Here is a 21,604-nt window from a genome sequence, read left to right on the forward strand (position 1 = left end):
AAAATGGAAGGAGAGATCAAAAATTTCCCAGACAAACAAAAATTAAAGGAGTTTGTCACCAAGAAACCAGTGCTACAAGAAATGTTAAAGGGATTGATTTAAGGGGAAAAGAGAAGACCACAAATAGGAAAAATTATCTATTTCCATGATAAGAGGGTAATGGATTTAATGCACAAAAAAGAGGTTAGATATGATATCAAAAACATAAGAGGAGGGAGGAGGGGAGTTAAAGAGTAGAGCTTTCAGACAGAGGTCAAACTAAAGAGACCGTCAATTCTGTATAGAAGAAGGAAGGAACAGAGAAGGACTACTAAAACACTGAGGAAAAAAAAAGTTAAAAAATGACAGTAAGTACATACTTATCAACAGCTACTTTAAACGTCTATGGACTAAAGGCTCCAATTAAAAGGCATAGGGTGGCTGACTGGATAAAAAAACAAGACCCACATATATGCTGCATACAAGAGACACACTTCAGACCTAAAGACACTCACAAACTGAAAGTGAAGGGATGTAAAAAGATACTCCATGCAAATGGCAATGAAAAGAAAGCTGGGGTAGCAGTACTCATATCAGACAAAATAGACTTTAAAACAAAAACTGTAAAAAGAGCCAAAGAAGGTCATTACATAATGATCAAGGGAACAATCCAACAAGAGGATATAACACTTGTAAATATCTACGCACCCAATGTAGGTGCACCTAAATATATAAAGCAATTATTAACAGACATAAAAACAGAAATAGACAGTAACACAATAATAGTAGGGGACTTTAACACTCCACTTACGCCAACAGATAGATCATCCAAACAGAAGCTCAATAAGGAAACACTGGCCTTAAATGATACACTAGAACAGATGGACCTAGTAGATATATACAGAGCATTCCTTCCAAAAACCGAAGAATACACGTTCTTTTCAAATGCACATGGAACATTCTCCAGGATTGATCACATATTAGGACACAAAACGAGTCTCCATAAATTTAAGAAGATTGAAATAATACCAAGCATCTTTTCTGACCACAACGGTATGAAACTAGAAATCAACTATAGGAAGAAAATCAGAAAAGCCACAAATACATGGAAATTAAACAAAATGCTACTGAACAACAACTGGGTTGATGAAGAAATCAAAGAAGAAATCAAAAAATACCTGGAGACAAATGAAAATGAAAATATGACATGCCAGAATTTATGGGATACAGCAAAAGCGGTTCTAAGAGGGAAGTTTATAGTGATACAGGCCTATCTCAACAAACAAGAAAAATCTCAAATAAACAATCTAACAATGCACCTAAAGGAAATGGAAAAAGAAGAACAAACAAAGCCCAAAATCAGTAGAAGAAGGGAAATAATAAAAATCAGAGCAGAAATAAATGAAATAGAGACCAAAAAAACAATAGAAAAAAAAAACCAAGAGCTGGTTCTTTGAAAAGATCAACAAAATTGACAAACCTTTAGCTAGACTCACCAAGAAAAAAAGAGAGAAGGCACAAATAAGTAAAATCAGAAATGAAAGAGGAGAGGTTACAACAGACACCTCAGAAATACAAAAGATTATAAGAGAATACTATGAAAAGCTATATGCCAACCAATTCGACAATCTGGAAGAAATGGATAAATTCTGAGCATCATACAACCTTCCAAAACTGGATCAAGAAGAAGTAGAGAATTTGAATAGACCAATCACCAGTAAGGAGATCGAATCAGTAATCAAAAACCTCCCCAAAAATAAAAGTCCAGGACCAGACGACTTCCCTGGTGAATTCTACCAAACATTCAAAGAAGACTTAATACCTATCCTTCTCAAACTCTTCCAAAAAATTGAGGAGGGGGGGAAGCTCCTTAACTCATTCTATGAAGCTGACATTACCCTGATACCAAAACCAGACAAGGACAACAGAAAAAAAGAAAATTACAGGCCAATATCACTGATGAACATCGATGCAAAAATCCTCAACAAAATACTAGCAAATCGCATACAACAATACGTTAAAAAGATTATACAACGTGATCAAGTGGGATTTATTCCAGGTATGCAGGAATGGTTTAACATTTGCAAATCAATCAACGTAATACACCACATTAATAAAATGAAGAATAAAAATCACATGATCATCTCAATAGATGCAGAGAAAGCATTTGACAAGATACAGCATCCATTTATGATAAAAACTCTGAATAAAACGGGTATAGAAGGAAAGTACCTCAACATAATAAAGACCATATATGACAAACCCACAGCTAATATCATCCTCAATGGTGAAAAACTGAAAGCTATCCCTCTAAGAACAGGAACCAGACAAGGATGCCCACTGTCACCACTCCTATTTAACATGGTACTGGAAGTCCTAGCCAGAGCAATCAGGCAAGAGAAAGAAATAAAAGGGATCCAAATTGGAAAGGAAGAAGTGAAACTGTCACTATTTGCAGATGACATGATTTTATATATAGAAAACCCTAAAGAATCCACCAGAAAACTTTTAGAAGTAATAAACAAATATGGTAAAGTTGCAGGATACAAAATCAACATACAAAAATCAGTTGCATTTCTGTACACTAACAACGAAGTAGCAGAAAGAGAAATTAAGAATATAATCCCATTTACAATTGCAACAAAAAGAATAAAATACCCAGGAATAAACTTAACCAAAGAGGTGAAAGATCTGTACACCCAAAACTATAAAAGATTTTTGAAAGAAATTGAAGAAGACACAAAGAAATGGAAAGATATTCCGTGCTCTTGGATTGGAAGAATTAACATAGTTAAGATGTCCATACTTCCTAAAGCCATCTATAGATTCAATGCAATCCCTGTCAAAGTTCCAACAACATTTTTCACAGAAATAGAGCAAAGAATCCTAAAATTTATACGGAACAACAAAAGACCCCGAACAGCTAAAGGAATCCTGAGAAAAGAGAACAAAGCTGGAGGTATCACACTCTCTGATTTCAAAATATACTACAAAGCTATAGTAACCAAAACAGCATGGTACTGGCACAAAAACAGACACACAGATCAATGGAATAGAATCAAGAGCCCAGAAATAAACCCACACATCTATGGACAGCTAATCTTTGACAAAGGAGCCAAGAACATACAATGGGGAAAAGAAAGTCTCTTCAACAAATGGTGTTGGGAAAACTGGATAGCCACATGCAAAAAAATGAAAGTAGACCCTTACCTTAGACCATACACAATAATTAACTCCAAATGGATTAAAGACTTGAATGTAAGACCTGAAACTATGAAACTTCTACAAGAAAAGATAGGCAGTACGCTCTTCGACATCGGTCTTAGCAACATATTTTCAAACACCATGTCTGACCGGGCAAGAGAAACAATAGAAAAAATAAACAAATGGGACTACATCAAACTAAAAAGCTTCTGCACAGCAAAGGAAACCAACAAAACGAAAAGACAACCTAACAATTGGGAGAAGATATTTGCAAACCATACATCTGAGAAGGGCTTAATCTCCAAAATATATAAAGAACTCATGCACCTCAACAACAAAAAAACTACCAACCCAATTAAAAAATGGGCAAAAGACCTGAACAGACATTTCTCCAAAGAAGATATACAGACGGCCAACAGACACATGAAAAGATGTTCAAAATCACTAACTATCAGGGAAATGCAAATCAAAACCACAACGAGATATCACCTCACTCCCATCAGAATGGGTATAATTAACAAGACAGGAAACAACATGTGTTGGAGAGGATGTGGTGAGAAGGGAACTCTCATACACCGCTGGTGGGAGTGCAAACTGGTGCAGCCACTATGGAAAACAGTATGGAGATTCCTCAAAAAATCAAGGATAGAACTACCATATGATCCAGCTATTCCACTTTTGGGTATTTATCCAAAGAATTTGAAAACACCAATTTGTAAAGGTACATGCACCCCTGTGTTCATTGCAGCGTTATTCACAATAGCCAAGACGTGGAAGCAACCTAAGTGCCCATCATGGGACGAATGGATAAAGAAGATGTGGTATATATACACAATGAAATACTACTCAGCCATAAGAAACGATGAAATCCAGCCATTTGTGACAACATGGATGGACATTGAGGGTATAATGCAAAGTGAAATAAGTCAGAGGGAGAAGGTCAAATACTATATGATTTCCTTCATTAAGTAGTAGATAATAACAACAATAAACAAACACATAGGGACAGAGATTGGATTGGTGGTTACCAGAGGGGAAGGGGGGAGGGAGGAGGGTGAAAGGGATAATTCAGTACATGTGTGTGGTGATGGGTTGTAATTAGTATTTTGGTGGTGAACATGATGTAATCTATGCAGAAATAGAAGTATAATGATGTACACCTGAAATTTTTACAATGTTATAAACCAATGTTACTGCAATTAACAAAAAATTAAAAAATAAATGAATAAAATAAAAGGTTATATATATAGGGGGGAAAGAACTAAAAAAATAGAAATTAATAATTCGAGAAATCTTCTAAGTAATGAGATTGCAAATTTAGGTAAATTAGGTAAACATTACTGCACACTGTACAATCACATACAAATGTCTTGTTTTGATATTTTATAAAGTATATTATTTATGAACTACTATGATAGGAAATTACCTGTTCACTGTAATGTCTAATAACACTCCACATGAGCTGATCTCTCTTGTAAAACTGATAGTTAATTTCATAATAAGCAAGTCTGGGAGGAGAAAGAAAGATTCAAACGTACTAAGATTATATTTTCAAAGAGATTTAAAATTTCAATAATAAAATAATCATTGCTAATTCTTTCACAGATTTGTACATCTGCCACATATAGTTTACATTTGAGATCTTAATATTTTGGTAACAAAATTACTATAAAAAATAGTGCATTCTCATACAAGTCTTTCATAAACACATAAAGAGTAAAAAGGTTCAAAAAAGTCAATCATAATCCCACCACACAGAGGATTTTTAAGTTTTTTCTTCTCATTTCCCACTTTGAATTCTTTCTTTCCTTTTCTATGTGATTTAAAAATATTTAAAACATTTTCTATGCATATTTTACACTCAACATTGTGGACAGGGATTTCTCTATGTTATTCAAAATTCTATGTAACCATTTTTAATGGGTGCCTAGCATTCCATCATGTGGAAGTGTCATAACAAACAATTCTTCCACTATCAGACATTTCCAAATTTTGGCATAATAATTAATGTTGCCATGTGTATCTTGAATATAACTCTTTGGTTGCATTTCAGGATTATTTTTTGGACTGAATTCCCAAAAAAAGAATTACTGAGTGAAAAACATTTAAGGCTCTTGATATATATCATTTCCTACTCATACAATTAGTAAAAAAAAAAAAAAAAAAAAAGGTGCCCATTTCTTAGATCTACCCCCTCTAGTATTAGGATTGCTCATATTTTGAAATCTTTGATAATTTCTTTTAATTTGCAAATTCTTTGATAAATAATAAAGTTAAACATTTTAAATATCTCTCAGTCACTGTATCTTCCCTTTTGCAAATTAACTCATTGTCCTCTGGCAATTATGGCACTGGAATCTTTAGTTTTTTTAATCCATGTTTAATATTAACTATTAATCCTCTCTCTGTCATATTTGTCATTATATTTTCCCTGTTCTTTTTTAATTATTTTCACTGATTTTGTTGAAAAATATTTAATTTTTATGTAGTCAAATCTATTTTATATTTTCCATTGGGATTTTTTTCCATTGCTTTTAAACTTGGAAAGACTTCCTTTATTCAGAGATTTGATAGCAATTAACTTCTATTTTTTTCTTAGTCTTTTCAATTTGAATTTTATATTTAATCTTTTGATTCTTATGAAATTTGATAATGTAATAAATGCATTTTTTTCCTCCAAGGTAACTACTTGTTCCAATACCACTGTTGAATATACAAGTCAACCAACATTCATTGAATTTGTATGTATCTGGCACACATAAATATTCTTATATCAAATGTAGCAAGGAGTTATTATCTAGACTTTGCCATAGGATTACACTGAAATCTTAGCCAATTGCTATGTATTTCTAAATATAATTCTGTTTTAAAACATGGCCATTTATAATATACTACCAAAACCATTCAATTTTTATTCTACATTCATGTATTATCTAGGTTTGAATAACTGAAGACAATATAAGACTCTATCGTATCTTTATGAGTAAAATAAGCATACCTAAAGAGCATTTTTAGAAAGGGACCAAACTCTTCAAGTATAAATAGTAACATTATCATTTTTCTAAGCTAACATTCTAGCACAAAGGGAGAGAATTAACATCCAGAAACATAACCTTGGCACAAAGCCTCCCAGTGTACTTTAACGTAAATCTTACTTGAATATGAGGTCATCCACGTCAGTCAGGGTAGCACCTATGCTTTTCAACAGCAGATTGACAGAATGAATTGCAATCATTTCCTGTTTTTCTTTGTCTGACTCTTCACCTCCGGAACCCAAAGACAAACTCAAATGCAACTAAAACAAAAATAATATTCAATAAATGAAAGCTAAAAACAAAAACAAAAAAATTATATGCAAAGGAACCAGATCTTCCAGATACAAACAAATGTATCTTTCAATGACGAGTCCTAAAGAAAGCTATTATTTTTACTCTATACATAACATAGAATAACTCATTCATATCTGATTCTACTTACTTTTTGATAAAATACAAATCAGTCTGTCCCAAAAATAGAGCTATAATTTTACTCAAAGAGTACAAATACCATTGTGTTTATATGGAGGGACCCAAAACATTTTAAAAAATAGCATAATCATTTTAAGAAGAAAAACATGTCAACTGGCACACAAGTAGTCTACAAGTCAAAATAATGGATAATCATTTATTTTCATCCAGTTAAGGTAAATAACTTATGGCAACAATTAACAATAACAATTATATTATAATTATACAATAATAACAAGTAACAATAACATGACAATTATGGAACAATTAGCAAGCTGCTAAATTAATTTTTCAAAAATTAATAGAGTTTTTGGCTTCCACAGACCCCTTCAACTTAGTACTTAAACATGAGATTTTCACATTCCCATCTAGCTGCTTCTACTTTGTGCCGTATCATCATTAGTGCACTAGTGCCAGAAGACACAAGCAAAAGGTAATTCGGCATGTAAATAAAGCAGATGACTCCTTTCTCATTCTGCCATTCCCTAGGCATTTCACCTAACCAATATAGAGCTCAAAAGAGCAGACTTGAGCTAAGGTCAGGAAAGCCTGGTTGTTGGGTTTTTTCTCTGATGTGGGCTTCTGCCCATCTGTAGCCAGAGGGTGTTGGGATCCAGGAAAGGCAAGCTTAGGTGGACAGAGACCCAGCCTTTCCCTAGGGCAAAGTTATCACAGAATAAGAAAATAACTATGCTTCATGATCTTAATTATTCAACTTCATGGTACAATTCTCAATGTGCCTAAAAACATGAATAGGTAAATTATCAATCTTTAATACCCCCCTAGATTATAAACTCCATGAAGTCATTTTATACCTCCCACAGAAACTTTGATAGTTGGCATTCAATAAATATTTGTGGAAGGTATTGTTCAATCTCATAAATAACTGATCTTCACCTAATAATGAAAAAGAAATTGTGTATAACCTACCACATAAAACAATATCAATTTTAAACCTAACACAATGGATATGTCTGATACCACCAAACTAATACATCAATTTAAAATAATAATTCCATTTTATAAATGCATTCATTTCGCTGAATGGATTGGTGAATGCAACTGAAAATAATGTGCCATAAACAGTTTTTGAGACTGTAAAGGATCATCAATATTTTAAAGAGTTACTTAATTGTAAATCTGGCCCATTACACAAGTTTAGAACATTATGGTTGATGGCATTTGTGAACTTACTAAGCAGTTACCTCTCCCTATAAAACCTAAAAAGAACAACAAAAGGAGAAAAGGAAATGGGTTCATCAAGTACAAAATCAGGCAAGTGAAAGGTATCTAATTTTCCACTCTCTTAGTTACAATCAAATTTTGGAAGGTTGAAAAACACCACATCAACAGTATAATACCTACTTCAGCATTTTCACGTTCTGGTTAGGGCACTCATTATAGCTTTCTGTTTAGACAGTGATCATAGTTACAAAGTGCAACCAAAACATTAAACGTTGGTGAGTACTTCTTCGCTTAATTAAGAAATGCTTTTGTCAGCTTCTTCCTTAAATAAAGGGGTTATTAATTCAAGACTAGAGAACATGCTCTGGTAGTTGCTCTGTGGGAATTACGGTTATACATATGTTACAGAGAATTGTCTTAATTATTTCAATGAATCAAATAAAATTCACAACAAATATTTGACACAATGAAAGAAAACCCACATTTGTAAACAGACTCTCTAAAAGTTCTACAACAATTATGCCAAAATTTCAAAATGATAATTACAACAAACCTTAACAGGAGAAATATGGAAATGTTCAAAGAAACTAAGAACTGACATATCAGTCATTGAGGTCTCCATTAATTCTGTGTTTAGAGCATCAATATCTTGCTGGATTAACTTTGTCTGAAAAACATTAAGTCGAGAATTTCTATTTTAATTTTTTTCTCTACTATAGTTAGCTCAAAAAATGGTTGACTGAATCTTTTAAATTTTATAATTTTCCCAAGAAATAAAAATTGTTACCCGTTTTCTTTCGGCTTCAGGGTCAGTTGCTGGGGTAAACAGTGCAACAATAGCTCCTAGAAACCCCTGATCAACTTTTAAGGCCATTTCCTGAATGAGGACCATAAAATACCTAAGAAAAAAAATTTTTTTAAAGCTAGAAAAGGACTTCTATCAAACCTTGCAATTTTTAAGGTTAAAACTTTGATTCTGGCCAAAAGCCACAGCAAGATCTTCTTCTTTCATCTCTTAAAAAGTGTGATTAAACAAGAACACAGTCTACTTAGACTGAGATTTTTTTTTTCATTAAAGTGAAGGTTTCACTAGAGGTAATACTGCTGTATTAACACTTGGCATTTAAAGTCCCAAATCCCACATTTATCATGTTACAGAAGAGACGAAAACAACTAGATGATGTAGGATGCATTATCCAATTTTTAAAGTCCAGAGCAATTGCTTTAAAGAACCCACCTCACAAATACATACATCATTTATATTTCCCTGACTACTTTATATTCTAATCGGAGTTACAAAGGGGAGGAGGTGGCTGAAGGAATCTTACACTTTAAACTAAATGGAGGCTATTATGAAAATAAGCTCCAACGTAGAAAATTACTTGACCAAAAGTAGATTAATATTTTCAGGTGGAAAAAAATTTTTATATCGAAGTCACTTTCAAAAAGAGTAAAATTTATTTTCAAAGTAGATTTTCATTTTAAATTCCTTTAGATAAATAAGAGAATCTTACTTGAACTGTAAGACTTTACTGTACTCATTAAATCTTGTAATGACGCTCACATCAATGAAAGGTTTGGGTTCTAAGAGAAACAAAGAAAACAAGAAAAAAGCAATCAACCTTTATACATACTAGGTCAAAATAATGTCTACTTAGCTTTTATAAATAGCGCATATCTCAACTTAATTTTTGATGTTTTTTTACCTGAATCCAAAGCAATGGATTTTGGAGGGGCCACAGGATGAAATAAAACAGGGAACATTGTACCTGGTAACTGATTATCAACCTGAAAAAAAAAAAAAAGAAAACTAACTTAGCTACATTTAAAATAAATTTAAACTTTTAGTTTCAGAGACAGTATTACAGAAGACGCCACTAATTTCATCATAAGTATCTGTATGTATATGTGATGCTATTAGAAGCTTCACTTTAAATCTAAAATTCTTATATATCTCAGCAAGGGCAAGCTTTTATACAAAGGAACATACAAATATCTTCATAACTGCATTAACGTTGTATAGCACGTACACCATTAATGAAAATATTTGTACCTATGGATCATGTGAGACTTCAACTCTCTATAATTTAAATAAAATGTAAGTGGAGACTGGATATTAAATTAGAGCACAGGTAGAAAGAAGAAAAAAGAATAAAAATGTCCTAAATAGTATTTAGCAGTTAAAAGAAAGAGAGGGAGGGAGGCAAAAAGGGAGCAAGCAAGCAAGCAGTCTAAAACATCCTCCAATAAAGCCTTGTTCATTTCCATACAGAATGACAAAAGAAAATCTTATTTTGGGATTCCATGACAAATTCAAAGGAATATTTAGAAATAACAATTTCAGTGCAAGAAAACACTCTTGCAGGCTAACTGGTCAAATTAAATAGTCTCAACAGTCACAAGGTCTTTAGACTTGGATGGTAAGTATGTTGAATCCACAGGATCCGTGGGAGAAGGGGAATAAACAAACAAAAAGAAAGATACCAATTAACAATGTATGCTAGAATCTGGTAAAAAAAATTTCATCCCCAAGATTCCAAAAGTGATTAGATATATTTATTGAATTGAGGATGACAATGTTACCTGAAGCCAATACAACCTGGCCCTTAAACTTCTCTGGTGAGGAGACTGCTTAAATTCAATCTGAATTCCTGATAAAAAATCTCGCTTTATAGGGCACCGAATAGGGAGGCGCATTTCCATTGGAACTTGATCAAAATTGACCTGGAAGAAAAGCACATGTGTTTGTGATGAGTTGGTATTAGCAGTGTGTCCCATTTTAAATATCCATTTACTCACAAATTAAAAGAGAAAAATATCTTAATCTCTATATCTCACCAAAAGATCTACCTTAAGGGGATCTACAGTTGAGATCTTTGAAGCAGAATCACTACGTTTTTACCAAAGTTATGAGAAAAATAAGAAAATAATTAGGGAACTTTTCAATTATATAAACTGCACTTAAAGAAAATAAACCATGCTTTGCATTTTTTAAAAACCTCAACAGTAATGGATAATTCTAGATAATTCTTAAATTTTGTTTTAATAAAGTTAAACAATGAATAGTTAACAGCTTATTTACGTCTGACACTAATTGTATAGTTTTTGGGTCTTTTTTTCATTTGAACACGGCTAACATTTATGGGGATGGGGGCGAGGGTGGGGAGCACATCTGGTGACCAATGCAAACTCAGCCATCAGATAACAAAGACAAAAAGTAATCAAAACAATACGCCTGAATCAGAGCAAGCCAGAAATTGCAGTCAAGCTTCTGGGGTCTTCTTGGAGCAAAAGAGACTTGCAGTTTCAACACTGTAAGGGCCTGTGTAGAGTACACGTTTGTTTGTGGACATCTACCCACATCCAGCAATCATTCACATTTAATGAATTTAACTGAGGTTTTCTAAACAGGTTTCTCATCATTGAAATATGTAATTTTGCACAGATTTTATTTAGCTATACATATTGGTATCATTCAAAACATAAGAGAAAAAGTTTCAATAAGCAATCTTAATTTCTTCATAATCTTACTGAAAACAAAACAATTTCCATGAAACTATCTGCCTTGTGAATAGAAGAAATCATAAAAATGCAGAAGAGAAACATATTTAAATCATGTTTCATAATATAAGATTTAATAACAATATATTTTAATTAAAACTGTACTAATAAATATTATTAGTTATGCCAATCCTACTAATAACTAATAAATAAGTTTATTTATTAATAAATTAGTTTCTGCACACACATTTTTTTACTTGGACAGTAAATTTTACTTACTACTACCAACAACAACAAAAGACACATAAAAACCAAAACAAAAAAATTTTGGTATACCTCAAAATTATTGTCTAGTTTAATCCAGCCACGGTCTCTTGATTCTTGATATTTCTTATAGGACTGTTCCAATAAGATTATCTGCTTTTGACTAAAAGGCTTCCATTTCTGTTTTGGTTTCATTTCCCAAATAACACCAGAACTAAAATAATTCACAAAGAAAACTGAATTAGGAATATATATTTAGGTTTATGAAATTGTAATTCAACTCTAAATTACTGCAACTATCAATCTCCTATGAAAATTACAGGAGAAGAGATTTTTTTAAACACCAAAGATACCTGTGTTATAAAAGTACATAAGGGAAAGGAGTAGGGAAAATGTTTTTCTATCACACACTGACATCAATTAATTAAGGGATTGGCAAATGTTATTTGTAAGGGGCCATTTCATAAATATTTTAGGCTTTGTGGGCTGAGACAAAATGTGTAGGTACTTAAAAAAGAAGAGAAAAAAAACTTCCACAAATTTTTTTAATCAATGAAATTCAAAATGCAAAAAGAACAATAGAGTACGATTCTATTAATGAGTAAAATACACTTATTTTTTATTTTTTATTATTTACTTGTTTTTATTGAGGTATAACTGACATATAATATTATATTAATTTCAGGTGTACAACATAATGATTCGATATTTGTATATATTGTAAAATGATCATCACAATAAGTCTAGTTAACATCTGTCACCATACATAATTACAAAAAAAATTTTTTTTACACTTCTTTTGTGGGGGTGACAACATTTCACTTAATTAGGGCTTAAAGTTAGTGTTCCCTATTATCAAAATCTACTGGAAATATTCATTTGTTAATGCTGATCTACAATGAGTATCTTTATTTATTTACTTAGTTACTTATTTATTTATTTATTTTTTTTTTTGTTAGGAAGATCAGCCCTGAGCTAACATCCATGCCAATCCTCCTGTTTTTGCTGAGGAAGACCGGCACTGAGCTAACATCTATTGCCAATCCTCCTCCTTTTTTTCTTTTTTTTCCCTTTTTCTCCCCAAAGCCCCAGTAGATAGTTGTAGGTCATAGTTGCACATCCTTCTAGTTGCTGTATGTGGGATGCTGCCTCAGCATGGCCGGACAAGTGGTGCCTCGGTGCGCGCCCAGGATCGGAACCCAGGCCGCCAGTAGCGGAGTGCACGCACTTAACTGTTAAGCCACGGGGCCAGCCCCCAATGAGTATCTTTAAAAAGGTCCTTTCACACAGGTAGTTACTGCCAAAAACTGGTATTGATCTATGAGAATGTTATTTTAATTGAGCATATGTATTTCTTCAAATGCATTTATAAAATTCTATTTTCTATTAGAAAATTCTAAATCTAAAATTTGGTTTCCTAATCTATTAGATTCTTCTTTTGATAGTTGCCTATTGGCAAGTCAATGCATTAAGATGGATCACTTCCAATCGAAGGTTAGGCAGAAGCTCTTCCATTACACAGGTAAATGGGTTTTGAAATGTGGAAATTTCCTTTGCACTTGGTGTGAGGTTGGAAAAAATGTTGCTGGAAATGTAGTTGCAGATCATAAAATGTATCTGGTCCAAACTTGTGCTGGGATGAAGATCTCACTTCTTGTTTTAACTCTGGACAGCACAGGCAGTATATAAAACAGCCTGACATTACTTGTGATTCAAAAGTTAGTTGTCAAAATGACTTTACTGCAGTATAGGTTTCACAGATAAGCGCTGTTTTGTCTTCTACTTTTAGGTTGAATTCATTATCAATTCTGCAGCAAAAGCTCTTTTCCAAAGCTATTCAGTCTTCAATAACAGAGGTTGAGGGTGGTTCTTTTCATTCAGAAAAACTTTAATCTGGGCCCAAAACTCAAAAACAGTACAATAAAAAAAAGCATCACTGTTTAGTCATAAAACTTCTGTGTGGTAAGACAAGTCAGGACATTCAGTTTCTATTTGACAAAAATTCACAGAACTAACGATGGTTAAGTCCACAAGAGTGAATGAAGGTCACTATTTGACACTGCTGGTTTGATAACACACAACTGATTCAAATATTTTCCACAAAGTACCTGCTGATGGACAATACACTGAATAACCACAGGCTTTAAACATTACATTTTCACAAGCTTTGTGAATTTACCCAACTAAGTCTTTTTCTGCTCCACACATATTCTTCCCATCATCAGTTGCAATATATCTTAGATGATTCCACTTCAGGTTGCACTGATATAGTACTTCCTCAACTTGTTGAAAATATTTTCACCTGGAGTTGTTCTACGCCGACTATTCACTGAAGTTAATTCTCCAGTCACTTCAAGCTCAGCACTGGCTTCTCAAATATAAAACAACTGAACAGTATTGGTAACATTTTTTGACTCTCAAGAGCCAAGGAAAACTACCTGAAATTATTTGCCTTTCTAATTGACTATTGATGTTGCTCTGAATGTCCACAATTCTTCAAGCAACTGTTGTTACCGAAAGGCTAATGGTCCCAAGTTTATTATCTTTGGACACATTTCTTTAGCTGCTAGAATCAGGCATGATTCAATTAACTCACCGTTGGTAAAAGGCTTTCCTTGCTTGGCTAACAAATGAGTCGCTCAGAATCTAACTTTGGTTGAAATCTCATTTTTGGTTTTTTATTTTTGTGATAACATTCTGCTGTGATGAGATATTTCGTCTTAAATTTTCTAATTTTTATGGCCATTGCTTTCCTGTGAGTTGGGCATACTGTGACGTGTGCTTAGCTCGGAAATGTCAATATATTGTTCTTTTAGCATAGGTACAGTGTCCTTACATGATAAAATAATGCTCTGCCATTTCATTTGATAACTGTGCCCTATAAGTGAGACATTAAAAGTCCACTTTTCTCTTCTTGTTTTGACGAATATGTATTAGTAATAAAAAATAAAAGTTGCAGTATAGCTACATGTGTGGCACTCAAACTCTCTCAAGTTACAACTACATCACTGTCATTTGTTGTTCACTGAGCAGCAGTGCAAAAGCAGCCATAGACATATAAAAGAAATAGCAAGGCTGTGTCCTAATAAAACTTTACTTATGCAGAACAAACTTGGAAGTTCATATAATTTTCATGTGTTACAAAGTACTATTTTTCTTTTGATTTTTTTCAACCATTTAAAAATGTAAAAAATCATTCTTAGATCAAGGGTTGTACAAAAAACAGGCAGTGGGCTAGACTTCACTCATGGGCTATACTTTGCTGATCCCTGATTAGAAAATACTGTTTGCACAATGATAAAATATAATTCCATAATATTTTAATTTACATAGCTTGTTGATATTAGTGAATGATCACGTTACCAACGTCCTCACTACCTAATATATTTACGGGACACCAGTCAACGAAAGTAAAGAATAAAATATCTACTATAAACTATATAAATACAACACCGATTCATGATAAAAACTCTTCGGCAAACGAGGAAGAGGGGGGAACTTCCTCAACTTGAATAAAGAACATCTACAAAAAACCTATAAACATCATACTTAATGGTGAGAAACTAGATGCTTTCTTGCTAAGATCAGGAACAAAGCAAGGATGTCCACTCTTACCACTCCTATTCAAAACTGTACAGGAAATCCTAGATAATGCAATAAGACAAGAAAATAAAAGGTACACAGATTGGGAAAAAAGAAATAAAGCTGTCTTTGTTCTCAGATGACATGAATGTCTATGTAGAAAATCCCTAAGAATCAACCAAAAAACTCCTGAAACTAACAAGCTTCAAGATACAAGGTTAATACACAAAAGTTAATTGCTTTCTTATATACCAGCAATGACCAACTGGAATTTAAAATTAAAAACACAATAGTATTTACATTAGCACCAAAAAAATGATATGTTTAGGTATAAACAAAATCTAACAAATTTGTACAAGACCTATATGAGGAAAACTATAAAAGCCTGATGAAAGAGATCCAAGACCTAAACAAACAGAAATATTCATGTACATGGATATGAAGACTAAAACCATCAAGATATCAGTTTTTCCCAAGTTGATCTATAGATCTGATGCAATCTCAAGCAAAATCCCAGCTAATTATTTTGTGGATATGAACAAATTGATTCTAAAGTTTATATGGAAAGGCAAAAGACTCAAAATAGCCAATACAATATTGAAGGAGAAAGAAGTTGGAGGACTGACACTATGTCACTATAAAACTACAGAAATCAAGACGGTGTGGTATTGGTGGAAGAACAGACAAACAGATCAAGAGAACAGAATCAAGAGTCCAGAAATAGACCCACAGAAATACAGTCAACTGATCTTTGAAAAGGAGCAAAGGCAATTCAATGGAGAAAGGACACTCTTTTCAACAAATGTTAATGGAACAACTGGACATTTACACACAAAGAAAAAATGAATCTAGACACAGAGCTTACACATTGCACAAAAATTAACTCAAAATGGATTATAGACCTAAATATCAAACCCAAAACTATAAAATCCTGGAAGATAATACAGGAGAAAATCTAAGTGACTTTGAGTTTGGTGATGACTTTTAAGATACCACACCAAAAGCACAATGCATGAACAAAAAAACTGATGTTGAACTTCATTACAATTAACAACTTCTTCTCTGTGAGACACTATTAAAAGAATGAAAAAACAAGTCACAGACTAGGAGACAATATCTGCAAAACACATATTTGATAAAAGACTGGCATCCAAAAATATACAAAGAACTCTTAAAACTCAACAATAAGAAAATTAAAAATTAAAAAAGGGCAAAACATCTGAACCTCACCAAAGAAGATATTCAGGTGGCAAATAAACATATGAAAAGATGCTCAACATCATATGTAATTAGGGAATTGCAAATTAAAACAGCAATGAGATACCACTACACACCTATTAGATTAGGCAAAATCTTGAACACTGACAACACTGAACGCAGGCAAGGATGTGGAACAACAGGACTCTCATTCCTTCCTGGTGGGAAGGCAAAATGGTGCAGCCACTTTGGAAGATAATTTGGCAGGTTCTTACAAAACTAAACATACTCTTACCATATGATTCAACAACCATGCTCCCTGATGTTTACCCAAATGAGTTGAAAACCAATGTCTACACAAAACCTCCACATGAAAGTTTATAGCAGCTTTATTCATAATTGCCAAAACTTGGAAGCAACAAAGATGTCCTTCAATAGGTGAATGGATAAATAAACTGTGTTACATCCAGACATAGAATATTATTCAGTGATAAAAAGAAATGAATTATCAAGCTACAAAAAGACATAAGGAATCTTAAAAGGATATTGCTAAGAGAAAGAAGCATTTGTCAAAAGCCATAAAATTTACAACACAGAGTGAACGCTAATGTAAACATAAACAATGGACTTTTTAGAAAACAATAATGTATCAATATTAGTTCATCAGTAGTAACAAACGTACCACACTATTTCAAGATGTTAATAATAGAGGAAACCTGGGAGGGGTATATGGGAACTCTGTACTTGACACTCAATTTTTCTGTAAACCTAAAACTGCTCAAAAAAATTAAAGTCTATTTAAAAAAATTATGTAACTGACTTATGTTCCTCAGTACACATCCTTACTGAATGAGTGCTGAATGTGTAGTATGTCAGAAAAAAGGTAATCATGTTGTTTTAGATGAATTTTTAAAAGTCCTAATAAATAAAGGCCAATCTGACAAAGTATAATAGCATGTATAATATTAAAGTAAAAATAAGTTATATCAAAGAACAAGAGAGTGGAGAAAACTGGATTTATATGACTTAAAAATGATCTTCATATTTAGTTTAAAAATACACAATACTTAAATGTATAAACAAGAGAATATATTACTCATATATACATAAATGTATTAATATGATATTAATGGTATGTATAACACCATTTATAGAACCCATAATCTGTCAGGTGTTGTGCAAAGTTCCTTACATACATGATCGCTTTCTTAATTTTTTACTTCACTAAACACATGATTATGGATAGATCTATGCTGGTTATACATGGTAACAATTAACCATTCTACCCACCAGCCTCCAAAAAAGAATGAGTCTTTTACCAAAGTTAGTGTGATTTAAAAAACCAAAATAAATAAATTCAAATATTTTTCTTATGCAGATATAAGCAGAACCAGAGAAAATAACTGGTCCCACCACTATTAAAAAGTTCTAAATAATCACCCATTAAAGATTATGTAGCCATGTTAAATATTGCCTCCTCTATGAATGTTTTTTCCAATTTATCTGACTTACTGTTGTTAGCTTCCCCTGACCCATGCCAGCTTCTCCAACCTCTATTGCACAAAACAGTTGCTTCCACCTTTGTATTTCCATGTACATGTAAATACTTCTTTGTATCATTTCTCAGTGCTTTTATAATTCATTTAAAAAAAATACATACAAACAACACAGAAAGGAGCAAACCTCTTTCTTCCCCACCAACTGACGATGAGAAATGTAAGGGCAAAGACATGATATTATCTTAGTCATCTTTCTATCTCAGGGGCTTTTCAACTAGCAGTGAAAACTGTTCAGTAAGTTGTTCTGAAAGAATGTACACTATATCAAAATCAGAACAGCTATCTGTTTACTCTCATCAAATCTGATATTATGAACTCAGTGTCTTTTAAAGATTCCTGATGCCTTATCTTCCTTCTTCCATACCTGGTTATCCCAACATATGAAACTTCCTGCTTGTTTTCATTGTTAACCAGTGAAAGCCCAAGACTGTGGAGAGAAAACGTTACTTCATGATTGGCCTGCTCCATTTCTTCTGCCTGTAGTGCTTTGGAAACCAAGGCAACATCATCGGTGAAAAGCAAAACTCTCTGGCGCCCATCCAGGAAGGATACCCAGTGTATCTGGATGTTGGCATCATATGGAAACTGTCCACATCCATCCTGGGGAAAAGAGAGACTTTATATTAAACCCACAAGCAGTAAGTTTTTATTACATAAAGTTGAACTAGAGTAACTGAGAATGTTTAGAAAAGTTTAAAAAGCATGACTATAAATTGGGAAACTCTAACCATCAAAATGATATAAATTAATTAAAGTTATATCTATTTCAAAACATACTCACCAATTTTTTCAAACAAGAACAAAGATTAATAGTGCTTAATTTCTTTTTACTTTAGTTTGAGTTACCTAGTTAGTGCTCAAAGGGCACTCAGCAGAAACAAGAGCATCCTTTGACCACGCCAATACCATAAGATGTTTACTTGTCTCCAAGATGGAGAACACAATGGTTTAGAAGTTTATTAGAAAACTAACCTCAGGCAAAACTAACTAGTTTATTTTTATGTTTTAATAATTTATAACATTGCAAATATTTATATAAATCACATTGTTAAACAGTCAAATTATGGTGATCAGTCTGTACTAAGTTTCACTATGAATAGCCTTCTTGGCTGAGGGCTCATATACCACTTAAAAATATGAGGCTTGATTTGGTGTTTTCAGAGATTAAAACAATGATTCCTCTTGGTTCTGGGATTAAGATAAATACAACAGCAGTTCATTTCAACAGGCAGTACAAGTACCTACTATGTGCTTTTCATCTTACGCCTTCTTGGAAGAAAACCAAAGACACATGAATAAAAGATTCACCATGAGCATAGGAATAGTTGAGTTTTGTTGTTTAAAATTTACCTATTGGGGCCAGCCCCGTGGCTTAGCGGTTAAGTGCGCGTGCTCCACTACTGGCGGCCCGGGTTTGGATCCTGGGCGTGCACCGACGCACTGCTTCTCCAGCCATGCTGAGGCCGCGTCCCACATACAGCAACTAGAAGGATGTGCAACTATGACATACAACTATCCACTGGGGCTTTGGGGAGAAAAAAAGGAGGAGGATTGGCAATAGATGTTAGCTCAGAGCCGGTCTTCCTCAGCAAAAAGAGGAGGATTAGCATGGATGTTAGCTCAGGGCTGATCTTCCCCACCAAAAAAAAAAAAAAATTTACCTATTGCTTTTTTTTTTAATCTATTGCTTTTAACATATGTCAAAGTAGCCTATCCTTTTTTTTTTTAACTCTATTATGTCATCAAATTTTGTAAATACTTCAGATACCTATTAAGAAGGTAAATTCTCGCTTTGCAAACCACAAAATTTGATATTTATCTTGGTTCAATCTACTTATTATTCAAATACTCTCTAATCCTATTCATTTTTTAATCTGTTTGATCTGTTAAAAATTAAACGAGGTGTGTTAAAATATCCTGAGGTAGCTGTGTTTCACTTGACTTCCAGCATCCTAAATTACATATTTTGATGCAATGTGATTCACTGCATGAAGTTTTATGGCTATCATGCCTTGTCATATTACCATATTCTATTTAACAGTTTTTGCTTTGAATTATAGTTGTCCAGAAATTAAAATCACCAACTTTGCTTTCTTTTTGCTTCTGTTTGCCTGTTAAATCTTTACCATCTCTTTATGCTTATAACTTTCTGTGTTAGTTTCGTTAAGACAGATCTCTTGTAAGTAGCACATAATTAGATAGTATTTTTTACCTTAATCTCAGTGTTTTTTTGTCCTTTAATTGGAGAATTTAAACCATTTTCATTTACTGACATAACTGATGGGAAGCATGGTCCATGGATGGTAAAGTCAGATAAACCTGGTTTTGAATTCTAACCAGCAGTTCTAAGTTCAACCATAATAATTAGTGATAATATATGAAAAGCATTAACACATGATACATACTCAATGAAAGATACTTGCCACTTATTATCTATTTTCTTAGGTTTCCTTCTTTTACTAAAATTTTCTTTATTTTCATTTTCTTTCTTTTTTTTTTTTTTTGTGAGGAAGATCAGCCCTGAGCTAACATCCATGCTAATCCTCCTCTTTTTGCTGAGGAGGACTGGCTCTGAGCTAACATCTATTGCCAATCCTCCTCCTTTTTTTCCCCCAAAGCCCCAGTAGATAGTTGTATGTCATAGTTGCACATCCTTCTAGTTGCTGTATGTGGGACGCAGCCTCAGCATGGCTGGACAGGCGGTGCGTCGGTGCACGCCCGGGATCTGAACCCAGGCCGCCAGCAGCGGAGCCCGCGCACTTAACCGCCAAGCCACGGGGCCGGCGCTTCTCAATTCTTTTAAAATTCTTTTATCACTGATTTTAGTTCTACTAATTGATAGCTTTTATAAAAAATCATAATCTTCATATTTCTCTAATTAAAATTTAAGATTAAATGGTGTATGTATAGTATGTATGGAATACATTCTGTTTCCCCACTTCCCTTTCACTTTACTTTGTCCTCTTTGTCTTTTTATTTCACCATGCTTTCTCCTATTTCATAGTTGTCATATCTTTATAACTTAGGTAAGGATGCTAGGCATACATTTTGAAAATTTTACTCTGGTCCTCCTGTAGTATAAAATTTTTCAGAGGTATAATCACCCCTCTGAATCCATAAGATAATGCTACAATTTTTTCCTGAAATATTTTTTTCATAAACCCCATGTTGTTTTTTTCCTGTTTATTTACACTTAATGAGGGAAGATCACTTCAGACCTAGTGTTTGCCAAGAATGTATGTATTTTCTTTGAACTCCCTTGTCATGTCCAGCTGGGCGTGAGCAGAACTCCTTTTTCAGATCAACTTAGTGGACAAGGAAATGGGCAACTGCCTTGCTTCTGGCTGAATTTTCATAACCTGGCAGATTATCTGCTGACTGAGGTGCAATTATCTACTTTGCCTACTGCCTGGTTCTCTAACACCAAACAGAAGAGAAGCATTAAAACCTGCAATCCCCTGCACACACTGTTACCAGGACTCTTTCTGAATCTGCCTTGATATACAGACCTGGATGACCTCCTCCCGGGCGTCACTGCCACTCGCTCTCTCGTCTGTACACTACTTTCTGGGCGTGGTGGCTGCTGAGCAGCATTACACGTGAGGAGAGGGGAAATAATACAGCACA

The 21,604-nt window shown here is 33.6% G+C and overlaps 1 protein-coding gene across 1 annotated transcript in view; it reads right to left on the bottom strand.

Moving 5' to 3' along the window:
• The window catches only part of VPS13C (vacuolar protein sorting 13 homolog C), a 176,531-nt gene that overhangs the window by 24,521 nt on the left and 130,406 nt on the right, over positions 1-21,604 (bottom strand). The window contains exons 65-73 of the mRNA XM_058541734.1: positions 18,342-18,577; positions 11,712-11,853; positions 10,458-10,598; positions 9,581-9,662; positions 9,389-9,458; positions 8,662-8,773; positions 8,428-8,541; positions 6,339-6,478; positions 4,610-4,691 (exon numbers count right to left, since the gene is read on the bottom strand). Coding sequence (XP_058397717.1) covers positions 4,610-4,691; positions 6,339-6,478; positions 8,428-8,541; positions 8,662-8,773; positions 9,389-9,458; positions 9,581-9,662; positions 10,458-10,598; positions 11,712-11,853; positions 18,342-18,577 — 1,119 coding nt within the window. The remainder of the gene's footprint in view (positions 1-4,609; positions 4,692-6,338; positions 6,479-8,427; positions 8,542-8,661; positions 8,774-9,388; positions 9,459-9,580; positions 9,663-10,457; positions 10,599-11,711; positions 11,854-18,341; positions 18,578-21,604) is intronic.

Source organism: Diceros bicornis, chromosome 5, assembly GCF_020826845.1.
Source record: "Diceros bicornis minor isolate mBicDic1 chromosome 5, mDicBic1.mat.cur, whole genome shotgun sequence".
NCBI lineage: Eukaryota > Metazoa > Chordata > Mammalia > Perissodactyla > Rhinocerotidae > Diceros > Diceros bicornis.